General features: G+C 44.8%; 3 protein-coding genes and 1 long non-coding RNA gene across 10 annotated transcripts in view; 2 read left to right on the forward strand and 2 right to left on the reverse strand.

Moving 5' to 3' along the window:
* LOC143368867 (protein Skeletor, isoforms B/C) overlaps window positions 1-7,131 on the forward strand; it is a 71,863-nt gene extending 64,732 nt beyond the window's left edge. For all 7 annotated transcript variants that reach the window (XM_076812053.1, XM_076812054.1, XM_076812051.1 and 4 more), the window contains one exon: window positions 384-7,131. In XM_076812053.1, the coding sequence (XP_076668168.1) occupies window positions 384-503 (120 nt within the window). In that variant the 3' untranslated portion in view covers window positions 504-7,131. The remainder of the gene's footprint in view (window positions 1-383) is intronic.
* Window positions 7,132-7,273: 142 nt separating this feature from the next.
* Window positions 7,274-10,722, reverse strand: Nup107 (nuclear pore complex protein Nup107). Its single transcript, XM_076812049.1, has 7 exons — window positions 10,379-10,722; window positions 9,805-10,295; window positions 9,494-9,701; window positions 8,563-9,416; window positions 8,177-8,494; window positions 7,675-7,923; window positions 7,274-7,593 (listed from the first exon to the last, which is right to left on the reverse strand). Exons 1-7 carry the CDS (start codon window positions 10,599-10,601, stop codon window positions 7,492-7,494), a joined length of 2,445 nt encoding a protein of 814 aa, XP_076668164.1. The 5' UTR covers window positions 10,602-10,722; the 3' UTR covers window positions 7,274-7,491.
* A 552-nt stretch (window positions 10,723-11,274) lies between these two features.
* LOC143368883 (uncharacterized) lies at window positions 11,275-13,679 on the reverse strand. Its single transcript, XR_013085300.1, has 2 exons — window positions 13,538-13,679; window positions 11,275-11,651 (listed from the first exon to the last, which is right to left on the reverse strand). It is a non-coding gene; the product is annotated as an uncharacterized LOC143368883 (long non-coding RNA).
* On the forward strand, window positions 11,354-14,762 carry Uqcr-c1 (Ubiquinol-cytochrome c reductase core protein 1). The gene is made up of 6 exons (XM_076812071.1): window positions 11,354-11,496; window positions 12,440-12,658; window positions 12,728-13,113; window positions 13,598-13,961; window positions 14,223-14,477; window positions 14,540-14,762. The coding sequence occupies exons 1-6, from the start codon at window positions 11,428-11,430 to the stop codon at window positions 14,678-14,680; spliced, it is 1,434 nt and encodes a 477-aa protein (XP_076668186.1). The 5' UTR covers window positions 11,354-11,427; the 3' UTR covers window positions 14,681-14,762.
* Window positions 14,763-14,956: the final 194 nt, after the last annotated feature.

Consider the following 14,956-nt stretch of genomic DNA (forward strand, 5'->3'; position numbering starts at 1 on the left):
ACATCAGGAAGATTAAAAAGAACAGTCTCGCAAATTTTCATCAACTTGGTACCACTGAAGATAGGTCCGATACATCCTTAAAGGACCAGGCATATATTCTCGAAGCTTTGCTCCACTAATAAACTTTTATTCGAATAATCTTCGAATGAAGTTATTCGGGAATGACGAATAATTTTTTATTCGAATAAAAAAATATTCGGAAAATACCCGACTCTGTCTATAAGTACCAAACGACAATGTCAATCGGTAAACAGAAGAAACTCGCGGTCGGTCCTTTGCGCGTTGAGACTAAAGCTTTTGATAATTGGGGGTGGAATATTTTAACCTGCACTGGCTTAAGAAGTGGAGGGACACCGTCCAGTCACGAAATTTTGTTTCCCCAGTGTTACATGCACAATTTCATGGGCTGGAAGATACACGTCGTGAGCGTGGCAGGCACAGCCGTGCCGATCGCGTCGATGATCGCAACGCTCGTCGTCGGTCTGCTCACGCTATCGAGATGAATCCCTGGGACCGTCTAGCGGGAAATACGCGGGGCTGGTGCACAGAACCACGGGGTTGGGGGCGGAGGGAGGAGGAGAAACGGGAATAAAAGGAGATCGACGGGAGAGAACAGGAAGCTCGCATCTGTAACGACGGGTGATAAAATATGCTAATTATCAAGAGAAACGAGACAGCAAAAGAGTAAAAAAAAATCGGCTGAACACGATACAAGGTTGTAAGAAAGTACTTAGCGCGTAAGGTTTAATCGTACGTAAAAAGATTAGCAGAATATTTTTAAGATCTATCAGATTCAATATTTCGTATTATACGATATATGTATATGTATATTTCTATATATATATATATATATATATACATACATACATACATATGAATCTATACATATATTATATACATACATACATACACACTTATTAAACACGGCACACGAGGAGAGCGAGATTCGAGGTGATTTTTAACGTTTAAGAAATTTACGAAGCTACTTAGGAACGGGGTGACTCGGGAGGTTTCTGACAATAATAAATCAGGACGGGGAACGGGGGTAATTGTGAAAATTCCGACAATAATGTTAAACGAATGTTGTTCATCGGGGGGGAGGGAAGTGGGTCGCTAAAGCGTATAAAGAGGAGTCGTACATTGGATGCAGGATAAACTGGGTGGGGGATAGAGGAGCTTTTTGGGGGGAGCATCGGTGGTACATGTACAATGTAAATTTTGCACAAAGCTATAGTTGACTATAATTGTAACTTTAAAAGATCGAGTAGCACTTAAGGTAACACTACATTTATAAATGCTGTCGACTTGACAATAATACGTAGGGTAGAGAACGACGAAGGTAATCGTTGAATGGGAAAGGGAAGGAAAGCGAGAATCATGTACAAGGTAACGTCAGACATATTATTACTACGATTAGGGGCGATACTATTACAAAACTATCTCCCCCCCCCCCCCTATACGTGTAACGATGCTATAATGATATGTACATACTATAGAGTGGACCTTCCTAAAACGGAATGAAAGTATAAAATGTGCCTTGGGTACAGATAATGAAACTTCTTTAATTAACACGAATTAGGAACCACTCGGACAGGAGATACCCCTGTAGTACTTAGGAACTGGTTTCTTGCGCGTCGAGCGCATTTCTACCCCAACGAGTACAGTCGAGTCTCGGCTGGGATCAATTGCTTTCCGGGATCCCAGATTGTGCATCGCCAATGGCGGTATTAGAAACGGGAGGGAATGCCTCGTGACTTGTACGAGAGGGGGGCTAACCGAGAAACCGAGACGAGGACGTGAACGGTGCGCTAGAAACAGGCGCGACACGCGCAAGGAATGAGAGAGACGTGCAACCAAGAAATCAGAGAAATACATAATCATTCTAGAGGGGGGCGAGGTTTTAAACGAACAGTGTCCCTCTGCGTTAATACCAGTCTCAGAAGCTTTCGTGTGTCCAGATTTCTAAGTAAGCCGGGGTGTCCTCAAAATTTTGCCAGCAGCGAGAAATTCTTTGCGACTCCGATTGCTTATCCCACGAAGACCAGTCTGTATTTAACTGCGCACGCATACATACCTAACATACGCATTATATATACACATATATTAAACACACAGTACATAAACACCAGGTACACGTATGCATATAAAGGGAGGAACTTCGGAAATTTACGTCGTCTAGCACTCAGCGGTGCCCAAAACGGTGTTCGTCGCGTTCAACCGCCCCTCGCGTTAACGCCGGGGATAGTAATTGATTCGACGAACGTCCAGCGCTGTACTCTCTCCCACACCTCCCTCCAGACCGCTCCCCCTCGACGCAGAATGGAAATCGCCAGCGACGGACACGTTGGGCACCGTTGCTTTAGCTTTCCCGCGAGAAGCATAAAAAAAAAACCAGTGTTAAGTAGGGCTACGTACTAACTACCATTGTAAGTTAATTAAGGGACAATAACGGAGACGATTCGCTTACTGTTCGCGCCTGGAACCCGATTTCTCCGGCGAAATTCATCCAGAGGATCGAACTCGACCCATCGTTACCCACCACTTAGAGTGCATCGTCGTTAACTTTCGTTTCCTCCTCTCCTTATCCACCCAGCATCCACAGCGTTTCGTGTTTTCCTTCCATCAGGCGAGGTCCTCGGAGAGAGCGGGGCGGAGAGTCTAGGGTGTAAGCGGATGAAACTCCTACTTCTGTGAATGACAATAATACGACACCGACTTTGCCGGATCGAGCATTCGAAGGGCTGCTCCGAGATGATCGGTGAGGGGGCGCGAGCGTCTCGATGTCCCTTCCGCAGCTCGCGTAGAGACAATAATTGTGTCGCGAAGTCGGTCATCCGCTTGATGAAGCTGTTCGGACAATAATATACGGTTAATGTTAACTCTGTCGCGCGGCGAGCGGCTGCACGCGGTGCTGGCGAATTCCTGGCGCGGGCGAATTAGCGCCTCTAACGAGCGCGGGGGTGTCCGAAGATCGGCGGCTTCCAAAAGCTACGAGACGTTTCGTCTGTGTCTTCTCTGTCGCCGTTGGAAGGTGCGACTGTACTAGAACCTTGGGCCAGGAATTCGTCACCACCCTGTCCACCTTCTCTCGGGTCAGTGAAACGCGTCCAAACGATAGAGAATAATCTTAATTGAGAGAGTGATGTTTTGGATGTTGAGAGTGTCCGCGGATACGGTTCACTGTCCCCTTGTTCATGGGTAAATTCGGACAATAACTGTGCTCGATTCCCTTAAGTACAAACGTCGATGATCGGCCCTGTTGGCCAGGATAAAGGAGCGTCGCGGGGCAGTAGACGCGAGGTCGTCGGAGAGAGGGATGTCGATCGTCGGTCGAGCAAAATCTATCTGTACGGATCAATTATTCGCGATGTAAGTGTAGAAAGACGGAAGGATCGTGCGGCGGACGGTTCCGCGTTAAGCTCGCCTGTCCGCGGCGTTAAAGTAATTTGTAACGAGTGTACAGAAGCAGTGACGAGGATCGTAGGTAGAACGATGGGTAAAATCGTATCTTTTATCTCGTCCCCCTTCTCCTCTCTCTCTCTCTCTATTTCTCTCTGTCTCTCGTTTTCCACTTGATCTATTAGAATACTAGTGCTAAGCTGTTTCGAGCGCTCGACTTTTCGCGGAGCAGCCCCGGCCACGCGCCCTCAAATTGTTAGCTAGTAAGAAGCAATTAATAGCATAGACGCTAAGAGAGAAGCCCTTTCTTTTCGCTGTATCGACGTGTAATTTAACGAAGCTACGAAAGAAGGGTGACGAGATGTATCTGGGGGGCGGGGGTGTGTTTCGCGTCACCGTTCAGCGGCCGTTGACGGTCGAGGGGACGGTGGCCTGGTTGGCCCTGTGGATTTCGAATTGTTAGCGATACCTTAGCGATTAAACAAGTTTGCATTTTGTGTCTCGTGTCGTAGTTAAGGCCCAGGATAGCGGTTTCACTCGCGCAAATTTTCTTCCGGCGGTCGAGAGGGATCCGCGAAACGATCGGTCCGAGGCACTCGAACGGGAAGAGAATGAAATGGGGGGATATAGAATGTGATTCTATACCGTTGGCGCTCAATTTTCTCCAGCTGTCTAAATATCTCGCGAGAACGTTCCTCCTTGAGTATAGCCCTCTTCTTCTTCTCCGGTAGCTCTGATTTCCTCCCCCGACACCCGCTCACATATCCCTGCCAGACATATCCCTAACGTAAGGCTCGCGAAGCCAACGACCCGAGACGTTCACGGAGCCCTGTCTCAGTCGAAGGCGAGCACAGGCCGGACTTCTCTTTGGATTTACGCGTAGGAAGCTACTTAAGGTGGAAGGCGATTTCCTCCCCCCGGGGAAAGTCGCCGTCGGGAAGGGAAAGGCAGCTTCGGATATCGCGAGTTGTTCGTTGAAAACGATAGTAAGTTACGTAAGGAGCGACGCGGGAGGAAGCTATGCATAAGCTGTTCTCCTCGCGAGGTGATTAAACTTAGAGGTAAGCGGGAGGAGCAACATTTGAAAGTAGCGATTTTAAGGGTGGTGTCGATTAAGTCGAAGGGATGTGTAACTCTGTCAATATTGTATGTAACGACGATCTGGTCTTCTCGTTTCAACGATACCGTAGAGTATACTCGAAGACTTTTAACACACCGGATATCTTTCTGAATCTTGTCCTCGTGGTAGAATATATTTTCACACTCTAAGAACACACACGGCGCGCGGAGAGCGAGAGAAAAGGGAGAAGAACGTGGTACCAGTGCTTCGGCTCTTTGCACTCTCGGAGCCCGGTCTCTTCCCCTTTCCGATAAGAAGAAGTCAACGGGGGTACATATTGCGAAGCGAGGGCGACGGAGGTAGCTTAAAAGCGAAAGGGGTTTCACTGAGAATTCCATCGACGCTAGTGTTCGATCGCGGGCGGAGATGCTTTCAGCGCGATATCAATGGTGTACAAAACAAGCTACGATAAGAGTTCGTTTGTTATGATAGACCGTCCTGAGTTGCGTTTAAAAATTCTAGTGTTATAAGTACTCTTAAGCAGCAGATATCGTCGGGGGTGTAACAATAGTTCCGGAGCAAATTGCGTTTGAATTCAACCGAGCGAAGTAGAACGGCCCCGTGTGCGGTCAGACACGAGTGCGAAGAGTTGAAGGGGCAGAGGTCCATGGGAGCCGTTTTCCAAGTACCAGTAGTACGAGTCGTTTTTCGAACACGCTGACACGCGCCCACTAGCGATTAGAACGTCCCCGTAGCGAATAAACTTAGTTGGTGAACTACCGAGCAAATAAGCAAGCAAACAAAACGAAAAAAAAAAAAGGAAGTAAAATTTATCAACCGCTATCGAGGAGAACGTGTCTAAGCCCAGAATGATGGTGAGTTTCGGCGAATTTATCCAGCTCTCACGTAAGAGAACCCAAAAAAAAAAAAAAAAAATATATGAATCGTAGCATTATCAAGAATGGTAACAATTGTCAACCGTTTTTTTCAACGTTTACGTGTTAGACTAGGTTAATCAACAAGGTAACTCTATTAATCGTGTACTCGTGTTACTGTAAAGTCGATTCGATCGTCGAGATCCACGTGTTTCCTGCTGCGAGCGAGCCTCCGCCGCGAGATCCGCGCGAGCTTGACTCCAGAGCACGTTCCACCCCCTCTGATCATCTTGACGATCTCTGAAAGTAATCGAGAAAATTGTTAGAACAGTCCAAGCAATGATTTCAATGTAGCTGATTAACTTTGATAAATAGCCGAAGATTTAGATTACTCGCTCCACTGAGACGGTGCTTGGATAAAGCTTGCGCGTGTTCGAAATCCATCGTCGGTCCGCGCGGAAGCGGGGTGGCTCGGCAGGAAGAAAAACCTACTAACTGCATACAAAGATGTATACGAGTTTGAATTACGATGTGGGTGCAGCGTTGCGCGTTTCGAAGAGCCATGTCTGCGATGCTGCACTTTGCGTCGCCTCTTTCCTTGCCCTCTTCTTTTTGCTTGTTTACGAAGAACAAATCTTACTGAGATCGATTGTACGCTATGGAATTGCGCGTTGCGGGAAGCGGGCGCCGAATGATTGTCAATGCCCAGGAGACTTATTTCATGAAGCTGCAAGTAGTGATCTGGACCTCTCTAAAACAACCGTATATTTATTTCTCTTAATTATGGTGCTATGATAGTAGTCTCAGAGGAGGCTACTGTTTCTCATTGGATTTAATTGACTAATTAACGTTTCAGCCTCAAGCACGACGAATAAGCTTGCGTGGTTTTATGAAATAAGTTAAAAGATCTGCGAAGCGTATTGTATTATCAAGTCTGCACACCCAGGGCTCTTAGGTTTCGTTTAAACACTTGCGTAGAGATTAAAGAAGCGAAGAAGAGCTCTACTAACAATCCAAAGTATTCCATGAAATGTTTTGATAATTTTATACTTCATATTCTGATAATAGACGAATCTCCTTAAAATTCCACTCGTGTCACACTGAGGGCCCTGAAGTGCGCAAAACTAGTTCGAACGAACATCCAGAGGAACATATGTTTCTGTGAATTATTCCGTAAAGCGTTTCCTGGTTTTCGGTTTCCTTGGTGTCGCCTTTACTTTTCCGTTGTTTAAACGAAACGAAAGCGTTGCCGTGGAGCCTTAATTTTCCTTGATATGTAGTCTATGCGCAGAGTACGGTGAAATTTGTAGCCGTTAACATCTATCCGTTTCGAGGAGAAAAGAAGAGAAGGAAGAATTAAGCATCAAGCCGCACAGAGAGGGAAACGCTTGCGCGTGTTCTGAACGTAACGAAGCTCGAAGTCACACAGATACGAAATATAATATATACACATAACGAGAGATGAGAAAAACATAAAAAAAAAGACTGCTCTCGCCGGCAAAGAAGCATCATTTACACCACCCCCTCGGAAAAGAAAATAGATTTAGAGAAACTCCGACATGTATGCCGCACAAGCATCACCGAACACCCTTCGTTCTTCTTCATCGTGTTTCTTTACGATGCCGTAGATTGTTTTAAGGAAAGTTTACTCTTAAATTCCGCACGAATCAACAAGTTTGTACGTAATATATCCATTGTATGCAGATCCACGTCCGAAGGATGCTAACGATGATGACGGGAAGATATTAGAAACGGCCGCTAGATGAGAAATGTCGTGGAGTCACGATACGATTATTCTCCAATGAAAAATATCTCAGGATATTGTACTACTCGTTCATTGTCCCCTGAGTTTATCTCCGCAATGTTTCACGCGTTAAATCTACAGCTTTTGAACAGCGCTACATTTATTAACGATTGGGTAAAAGGAGCACCTAAGTAATCATGAGGTATATAATATATTATGATTATGAATTATTGAACATTGTATCAAATTTTATATTCACTTCTTGTGGTTGACAATAAACTGGTTTTATAAAAAAAAAAAAAAACAGACCGTGACGGCTTTTTCACAAACACTCGACTCTTGCGCTTCATGTACAATTAAATATACAGTTTCCTTTTTCTCCCGTTAATCGTCGCCTATTTTCCTACAGACCCTCACTTCGGGTAACCCCAGGGATCTTTCTTCTGGTCCAACAGGGTGATGGAAGACTCGCAGATTTTCTTGAACACCTCGCGCAACTTCCACTTCGGGAACACCTGGGACCAATCGAAATTAGGAAATGATTAATCTTATTCTATACATCTTCTAACGTTTAAAAAAAATGTCTGTATACGTACTTTGTAGAGCTGATACTGTTCAGAGGCAAGAGTGTCTGCTAGCTGGATACACCCGGCGTGCTCGTTCATTTCGGACATCACCGAATGCAGAAGAAGCATGACTTTCGGTATACAAAGCTCCCTTAACTTTTTCAGTTGATGCTCGCGCGACAATTCCTCCGGCGTGCAAGGCTCGTCGTTGTTGCTCGAGTCAACGAGCCAACCACCGTCCGGAAATAGCAACACATTGAAGAACAATTGTTTCACAGCCTATAAGAAAGTTATTATAGTCTGATTTTCGGGAGTTGAGACCTGAGGCGGGTTCCTCGGACGGAGCGTGGTTAAGGAGGAACCAATGGTACGCTACGCCGCACGTAATCCGTAGCGTACCATTAGTTCCTCCTTAACCACGCTCCGTCCGAGTGATCTACCTCAGGTCTCAACTCTCGAAAATCAGACTATAGCTTCAAACCTATCTCCTGCTCACACCTCTTCTCCAATTTCGTGTTCCAGTTTTATTTACCTTTGTGTGATGCTGCATCGTACACTTCCACCTCTCCATTTCCACGTTATACTGTGCTTTCTTGTGCTCGTACGCGACCTTCTCGGTGAAAGTGGCGTACGGTGGTAGCGCTTCTAAAGAGGTAGGTTTCCCGTGGTGATAGTGGGAGAACCACTCGGCGAAACCCTCCTGAGCATCGAGGTAAGTTTTGTAACAAAGGTACTCCCGGATCGCTGAGGACGCCCTATTCGACAAATTGTTCGTTAGGTTGAGATTTGCTAGAGTGCCCTCCAGCGTTGGGTATTCAGACATAACAGACTCTATGGAATCCGGTGGGATCTAAAAGAGTTCTCGGATTAGTCACCTTCGACACGGGCAGGATAGAAATTGATTATACCGGTCGGTACCTTGTTGAAAGCTTTCCGTGCAGCGTCCACTCTTTCGTTCGACAAGAAATACCTTACGAGAGCGTTGGTTTGCCACAAAGCCTCTTCCCGCTGACTTTGGTAAAATATTAGCCAGTCTAACGCGTTGATCTTCTCCATATCTGCCTCGGTTATAGTGCCCTTTAAATCCGTGGTATCGACATCCACGTTCTTGGACCGTATTCTTTCTACCACCAGCTTCGTGATGGCTTCTACGTTCAAGTTTGCGTCCTCCGCCGCGGCTAAGCACTTCTTCCGCTGCTCATAGTCTTGTATGACTTCCAGGTAGCTGGCGTAATTCGTCACCTGAGCTTCTTGGGGCAGCATGGCAGTGTAGAAAGCGATCAGGACTGGATCGTCCATCTCAATTAAAACACGAACGTATGCTAATAGGACTTTATCCCCGACTTTGTCGTTCACATTCTTCCCGATTTGTCGGAAGAAGTATATCAAATGCCCCAAGAATCGTACGAAGTGGGGATCGCAGGTCCTCGTGTCTATCATGAACTCTATCTCGTCCATCAACTTCGGTATCTGATCCAGTATCAGGTATTTCTGAATAAGATGATCGGGCTCGTTCGCCTGCTCACGGATAATCGGGTTCTTCGAGGCTTGAAGTTCATTGAAGACATCCTCCAGCGAGATCTCGTTCTTCCAGTAATCTTCAGGCATGTCTGTAAAACTTTTTACCACTATGTCTCTCATTTCCGTTTCGACTTTGATGTCTAACAGCGCTTTCATGTAAGCCCACAGAGCATCTTGCCACGACGATGCCACTGGCTGCATTTGCTGGACGTTTCCGCAGAGACTAGCATAAATGGCGCGATAAAATTGACCTGAATTCAACAATTTCGTAAAAGACAAAGCGCCGGTCACCTTTCAATTAACAATATAAACAGAAGAATATCATTACCTACGCGTTTATCTTGAGATAGCTCCCATGCGCACAACTTCCAGAGACTTCTATTAGGATTCCCTTCGATAGGCAGTTTAGTATCCGACAATGGATTTTTGTAATTGGGATCATGATGAGGTATCCACCCTTGTAAACAAGCCGCTTTCCAAGGCTGCCCGCAGTGCTCGGCCAGCGCCTGAGCTTTTTGAAGACGACCGCAACGCACCTACAAAAGCATATTTCTTACGTTGTACTACCCTATGAAATTTCTTGAGTCGCCTTTCGTCTTTTGCTATTTCAAATTAATCTTTCATTCAAGGGCCTAATACCTCTATGAACATTCTTTTTTCGAGCCTTGCATCATCTTCCCTGTCCAGATCATGCAGAGATTTACCTTCTCTTATCGGAGCATCTGGATCAAGGGACGATACCAGTGGTCTAGACGACCGGAACGGAATCTGATCTTTATCTTTGTACGTGAGCAACTGTCTGACTGTATTCTCCCATGCGAGAGTTTTATCCGTGAAATGTTCGGTGGTTGGATATTTATCTGCCTGATCCAACGCATTTTTCTCCAACCAATCGATTATCAATTGATATTCTCTAATGTAGCTTTCGGTTTTGAATAAGTTCTCTATCACGAGCTTCTCGGATATGTAAGTATCATTCTCAACTGAATCGTCTTCCATGGGAATAGGGTAATTCACGCTGTGTATTCGATTCTGATATAAACAATAAATCAGCCTCCACGTGTTTCTTTCGTTCTCTAAAGAGATCTCTTCTTTCGAGACATCGCTGATTTCTACTTTTGATTGCATGCCTGTGTAACACGAATTCATGATTACGGATAAAAGAAAGTACCAGGATTTAGGATTGATACGTGTGTTTCAGAGTTTCGTGTACCTCTCATTATGTCCAATGTGTCGGTGCAGTTCTGTATAAAGTCTGCGACAGTGTCAAACACCTGCGCCTGTGAAAAGTTCATCTGTATACTGTGCAAGAAATCGTAGTACAGCTTGGACATGACGTCCCGCCAAGGCTCTCTCGCTTTTAAGATCATGCCAGTTACACTACTGTCTTCCATCATCTCCCTCAAAGTAAGATCATTTTTCTCTGAAGCAGCCATTATATCCGCTGTTCTTTATACCACTTTATACACTGAATACTGTATGCAACAACTTGAATGCAACGAGGAAGCCTCTGTAGTCATTTGAACCGCGCCATCTTTGCGTACTACGTTTTCGGATTCACATGTATGCTCATTCAAGCCATGCGACACCTTTATTAGCAGCAACATTGGTGCGAGCGGAGTTAATTACGAAATACGTTGTTGCGCGGCCGCCTGGGGAAACATCTGCCTCGTGGGAATTTTCTGCGCGGTTCGATGCCCGTGGAGGCCTGAAGGACTCTGCTCGCGAAACGCGTTAGTTTAAATGGACTAAGGGCGGTATTCTCAGTCGCTACTTATTCTTAAGTAAACTGTATGATGCGATATGGAACGGGTCGGTTTTCGAATTTCACAGTAGGTGCCAACGAGACCACAAGCAAATGTCTCTACATAAAAAATTCCCTACATTCCCATTGCATACATATCATAAGGAAATAAAAAATACATAAGGCGTTAAAAATTTAAATTGTTGCCCAAAAATCTACGTTTGAATATAGTAACTTGATGTCTGAAGTGCAGGGGTGAACAAGAAATAATCTTCCTTGCCGTATTTCATTTTGCAAACACTGGTTTCTTTTATTAATCTTACGTCGCAATTAAGTTCGCCTTACTGCGTTACAATTTTAATACATTCTTTTTTACTCATCGTATCACTATCATTATTTTAATACACCTATATATTGGACCGAGGTGCCCGAGCCAGCTCCGAACACCAGTTCAAATCGTGCCACTACCCTCGTCGTAAGTGGTCGTAAGCCGTCCCAGTTGCGAAGAGATCGAAAAAATGGCGACTCGTCTGCTTCGAGTTAGTTCTGCGTTGCGGACGTATCCTAATAAAACCAGTCTCGTAAAGGTAACGAAATTACGATTTTACGTTTCGAGTATCATTATCAGAACGCATCGCAGCGACTCGTCGAGATTCACGTTCAAATCCAGATCCTTTTACCGAGGCGAACAGCCATCGACTCCAGTTACTCCTTACGTAATGGGAACCAACTTTTGGGAACTCTATAAAACAAAAGAGGAATGATGAATTATTATTTAACTGACAGCAAATGGGGTTCAGTAAATTGGATTCCATGATACGTATCACGATACTCGCCGGTCTTTCATAACCCCAGTATACTTAGGTTATCCGCGCAGTATGTTGCCAATGAATTCAAGGATTTGACAGATACAACGTTTTCTAGTACTCCGCTCCTTCTTCTCCCTTTAGTATCCCCTTTACGCTAGTTCCTCATCAAACTCTCATTTCCTCCCATTTCGACTTTTTCTCTTCTTGCTTCGTGTCTATTTCCCTCCAGCATTTTTGTACTGTTTTATTTTTATTCAGGCATTTTGTTTTCTCCTCATATTTTATTGCCCTTTTTACCCTGCTTCTATTCTTACTTTGTCCGTTTTTGTTTTCTCCAAAATTAAATATGCTGGTGTATCGAAATCCAAACCTAAAGTCCACCTTATGTATTTCTCCTGTGTTTTCTCTACTTTTTCTGCTTCCCTCCGTCCCCAAATTTCTGACGTGTACAGCAAGATACTTTTCACTGTGCTTTTGAATATTGTTCTTAAACATTCCTTGTCCTATTTCCCATATACAACGTTTTTTATTTTAACGTAATCTTCCTAGTGATTTTGCTTCAATGATTTCCATTCCCGTGATTAGCTTCGTGTAGTTCATTCCAATCTGTATGGAATGGACCCACAGGCAGGTGTATATAAACGTAACTTAATTCTTTATACTTGTTTCATTCTTCATCGTATTCCTTCTTAAGTTCGTATGTAATTTATTTCTTCTTCAGCCACAAAAGCAATGGCAGTCCACAGCGGCATCTTTGAAAGAGATGCTTATCAATCAACCTGCCACAAGGATCACAACTTTAGACTGTGGCATGAAAGTTGCGAGCGAAGACAGCGGAGCTCCAACGGCCACAGTAGGGCTTTGGATCGACGCTGGCAGTCGCTTTGAAAACGACGAGAATAACGGCGTGGCGCACTTCATGGAGCACATGGCTTTCAAGGTACATTTTCTGAAGAAGCTTCTAAGGGAACGGTAGAAAGTTTCACTCGAAAGCATAATTATTGTACAGGGAACCACTAAACGTTCGCAAACCGACTTAGAATTAGAAATCGAGAACATGGGTGCTCATTTGAACGCTTACACGAGCAGGGAACAAACAGTATTTTACGCCAAGTGTTTGTCGCAAGATGTGCCGAAAGCTATTGAAATTCTGAGCGACATCATTCAAAATTCGAAACTCGGCGAGAACGAGATTGAGAGGGAGCGAGGTGTGATCTTGAGGGAGATGCAGGAAGTCGAGACGAATCTCCAAGAAGTCGTTTTCGACCACTTGCATGCCAGTGCGTATCAAGGTACACCTTTAGGAAGGACGATTCTTGGGCCTACTAAAAACATTAAGAGCATCACGCGAGCTGATCTTCTTAACTATGTAAAGAATTTCTACGGTCCACCAAGGTACATGATTATAAACTATACTACATACTATTGCCAGATGGGGAGAAGAACGACTACGTACAAGCTGAAATGTCACAAGGGCAAGGGGAATTGCTCGCTCGCTCCACCCAATTCCTTGATTTTTATTATTCGTTATGCGATTTTAAATGGTGTAAACTTTCTTTCGTCCGCCACCGTATATAAACCTTTAAAAGAATTTTAATAACTGAAAAAATTAAATGTAAAAAATATGTAAGAAGGGGGTTGCAATATCAAATCTTATGAATTCTTATGCTGAGGGTGGAAGGGGGTAAGAAATCGCCAAAATTACCCTTACATAATTTAAGGACAGTCCCATAGGGTGGAGCGATCTGGCGATTCCCCCTTGCCCCTGTGACATTTCAGCTTCTGGGTAGTCGTTCTTCTTCTCATCTGCCAATAGTACCTCTGTCAAGTATTTCTGTTGCGTGTGCATCTTTAAAAGTGACTGAGTTCCTTCTCTTAGGTTTGTTCTGGCCGGTGCCGGTGGTGTAGAACACAGCGCGCTGGTTGATTTGGCTAACAAACACTTTGGTCAAATGAAAGGACCGAACTACGATGAAATTCCATCGCTGTGTGTACCATGCCGTTACACGGGTTCTGAAATAAGAGTCCGAGACGATAGCATTCCTCTCGCACACATAGCCATTGCGGTCGAAGGTGCTGGATGGGCTGACGCGGATAACATTCCTCTTATGGTTGCGAATACCCTTATGGGAGCGTGGGACCGCAGCCAGGGGGGAGGTGCAAGCAGCGCGAACCGTTTGGCCGAAGCTTCTGCAGTTGCAAAACTGTGCCACAGTTACCAAAGCTTCAACACCTGCTACAAAGTACGTACTATCCTTCGATGAAAAGAAGTCCGGGTCTATAGGCCCGCGTAGGGTAAACGTATTGTCGCTATTGGCCAGCGCGACAACGTCGACGAATACAAAGTAAGCAAACGGGACACGGGCGGCGGGAGCCAATGTGAGCGAAGAACCCCTCTTGCCCCTGTGACATTTGGACCGACTTCTTTTCATCGGGGTACAATAGTTACCGTGAATGCCCTGGTGAGCAGATTAAAATATATTGCAATCATCTCTTTCTTATAGGACACAGGTCTTTGGGGCATATACTACGTGTGCGATCCTATGGCGTGCCAGGACTTCTTGTTTAACATCCAACGCGAATGGATAAGGCTGTGTATATCCGTCACCGAGAAAGAAGTGGAGCGCGCGAAGAACATTCTCAAGACGAACATGCTCCTCCAGTTGGACGGAACGACCGCAATCTGCGAAGATATTGGTCGACAGATACTCTGTTACAATCGACGTATACCGCTTCACGAGCTCGAGGCTAGGATAGACGTAAGTAACGGGTGAACGTAGAATGTGTAACACAATTCCTTTATCACTGATATTCCTTGCAGAGCGTAACCGCACAAAATATTCATGACGTTAGCATGAAATACATTTACGACCAGTGCCCGGTAATCGCAGCAGTTGGCCCGGTTGAGAACCTGCCCGATTATAACATGGTTCGCGGCGGCATGTACAGTTTACGAGTATAAACAGAATCTTCCGAGCGAGCATAGAACGAGTCACTGTGAACGTCATTTTTAGTAAAAATAAAAAACTGGGATTAAAGTGAAACTACGTATACAAATGATTTCGCAAGTATGAACCACCGTTGGGATTATTCATAATATTTATTAGTCGAATTGCAGCGTCGTAGGGCAAATTCGTATTCATTCTACAAATGTATTTTGTAGTTTTACTTTAATACTTGTTCGACGATTAGTCCTCCTCCGAACCTGTATCAACTGGATTAAATAAAATTATATAAA

This window comes from Andrena cerasifolii, chromosome 5 (assembly GCF_050908995.1).
Source record: "Andrena cerasifolii isolate SP2316 chromosome 5, iyAndCera1_principal, whole genome shotgun sequence".
Classification (NCBI taxonomy): domain Eukaryota; kingdom Metazoa; phylum Arthropoda; class Insecta; order Hymenoptera; family Andrenidae; genus Andrena; species Andrena cerasifolii.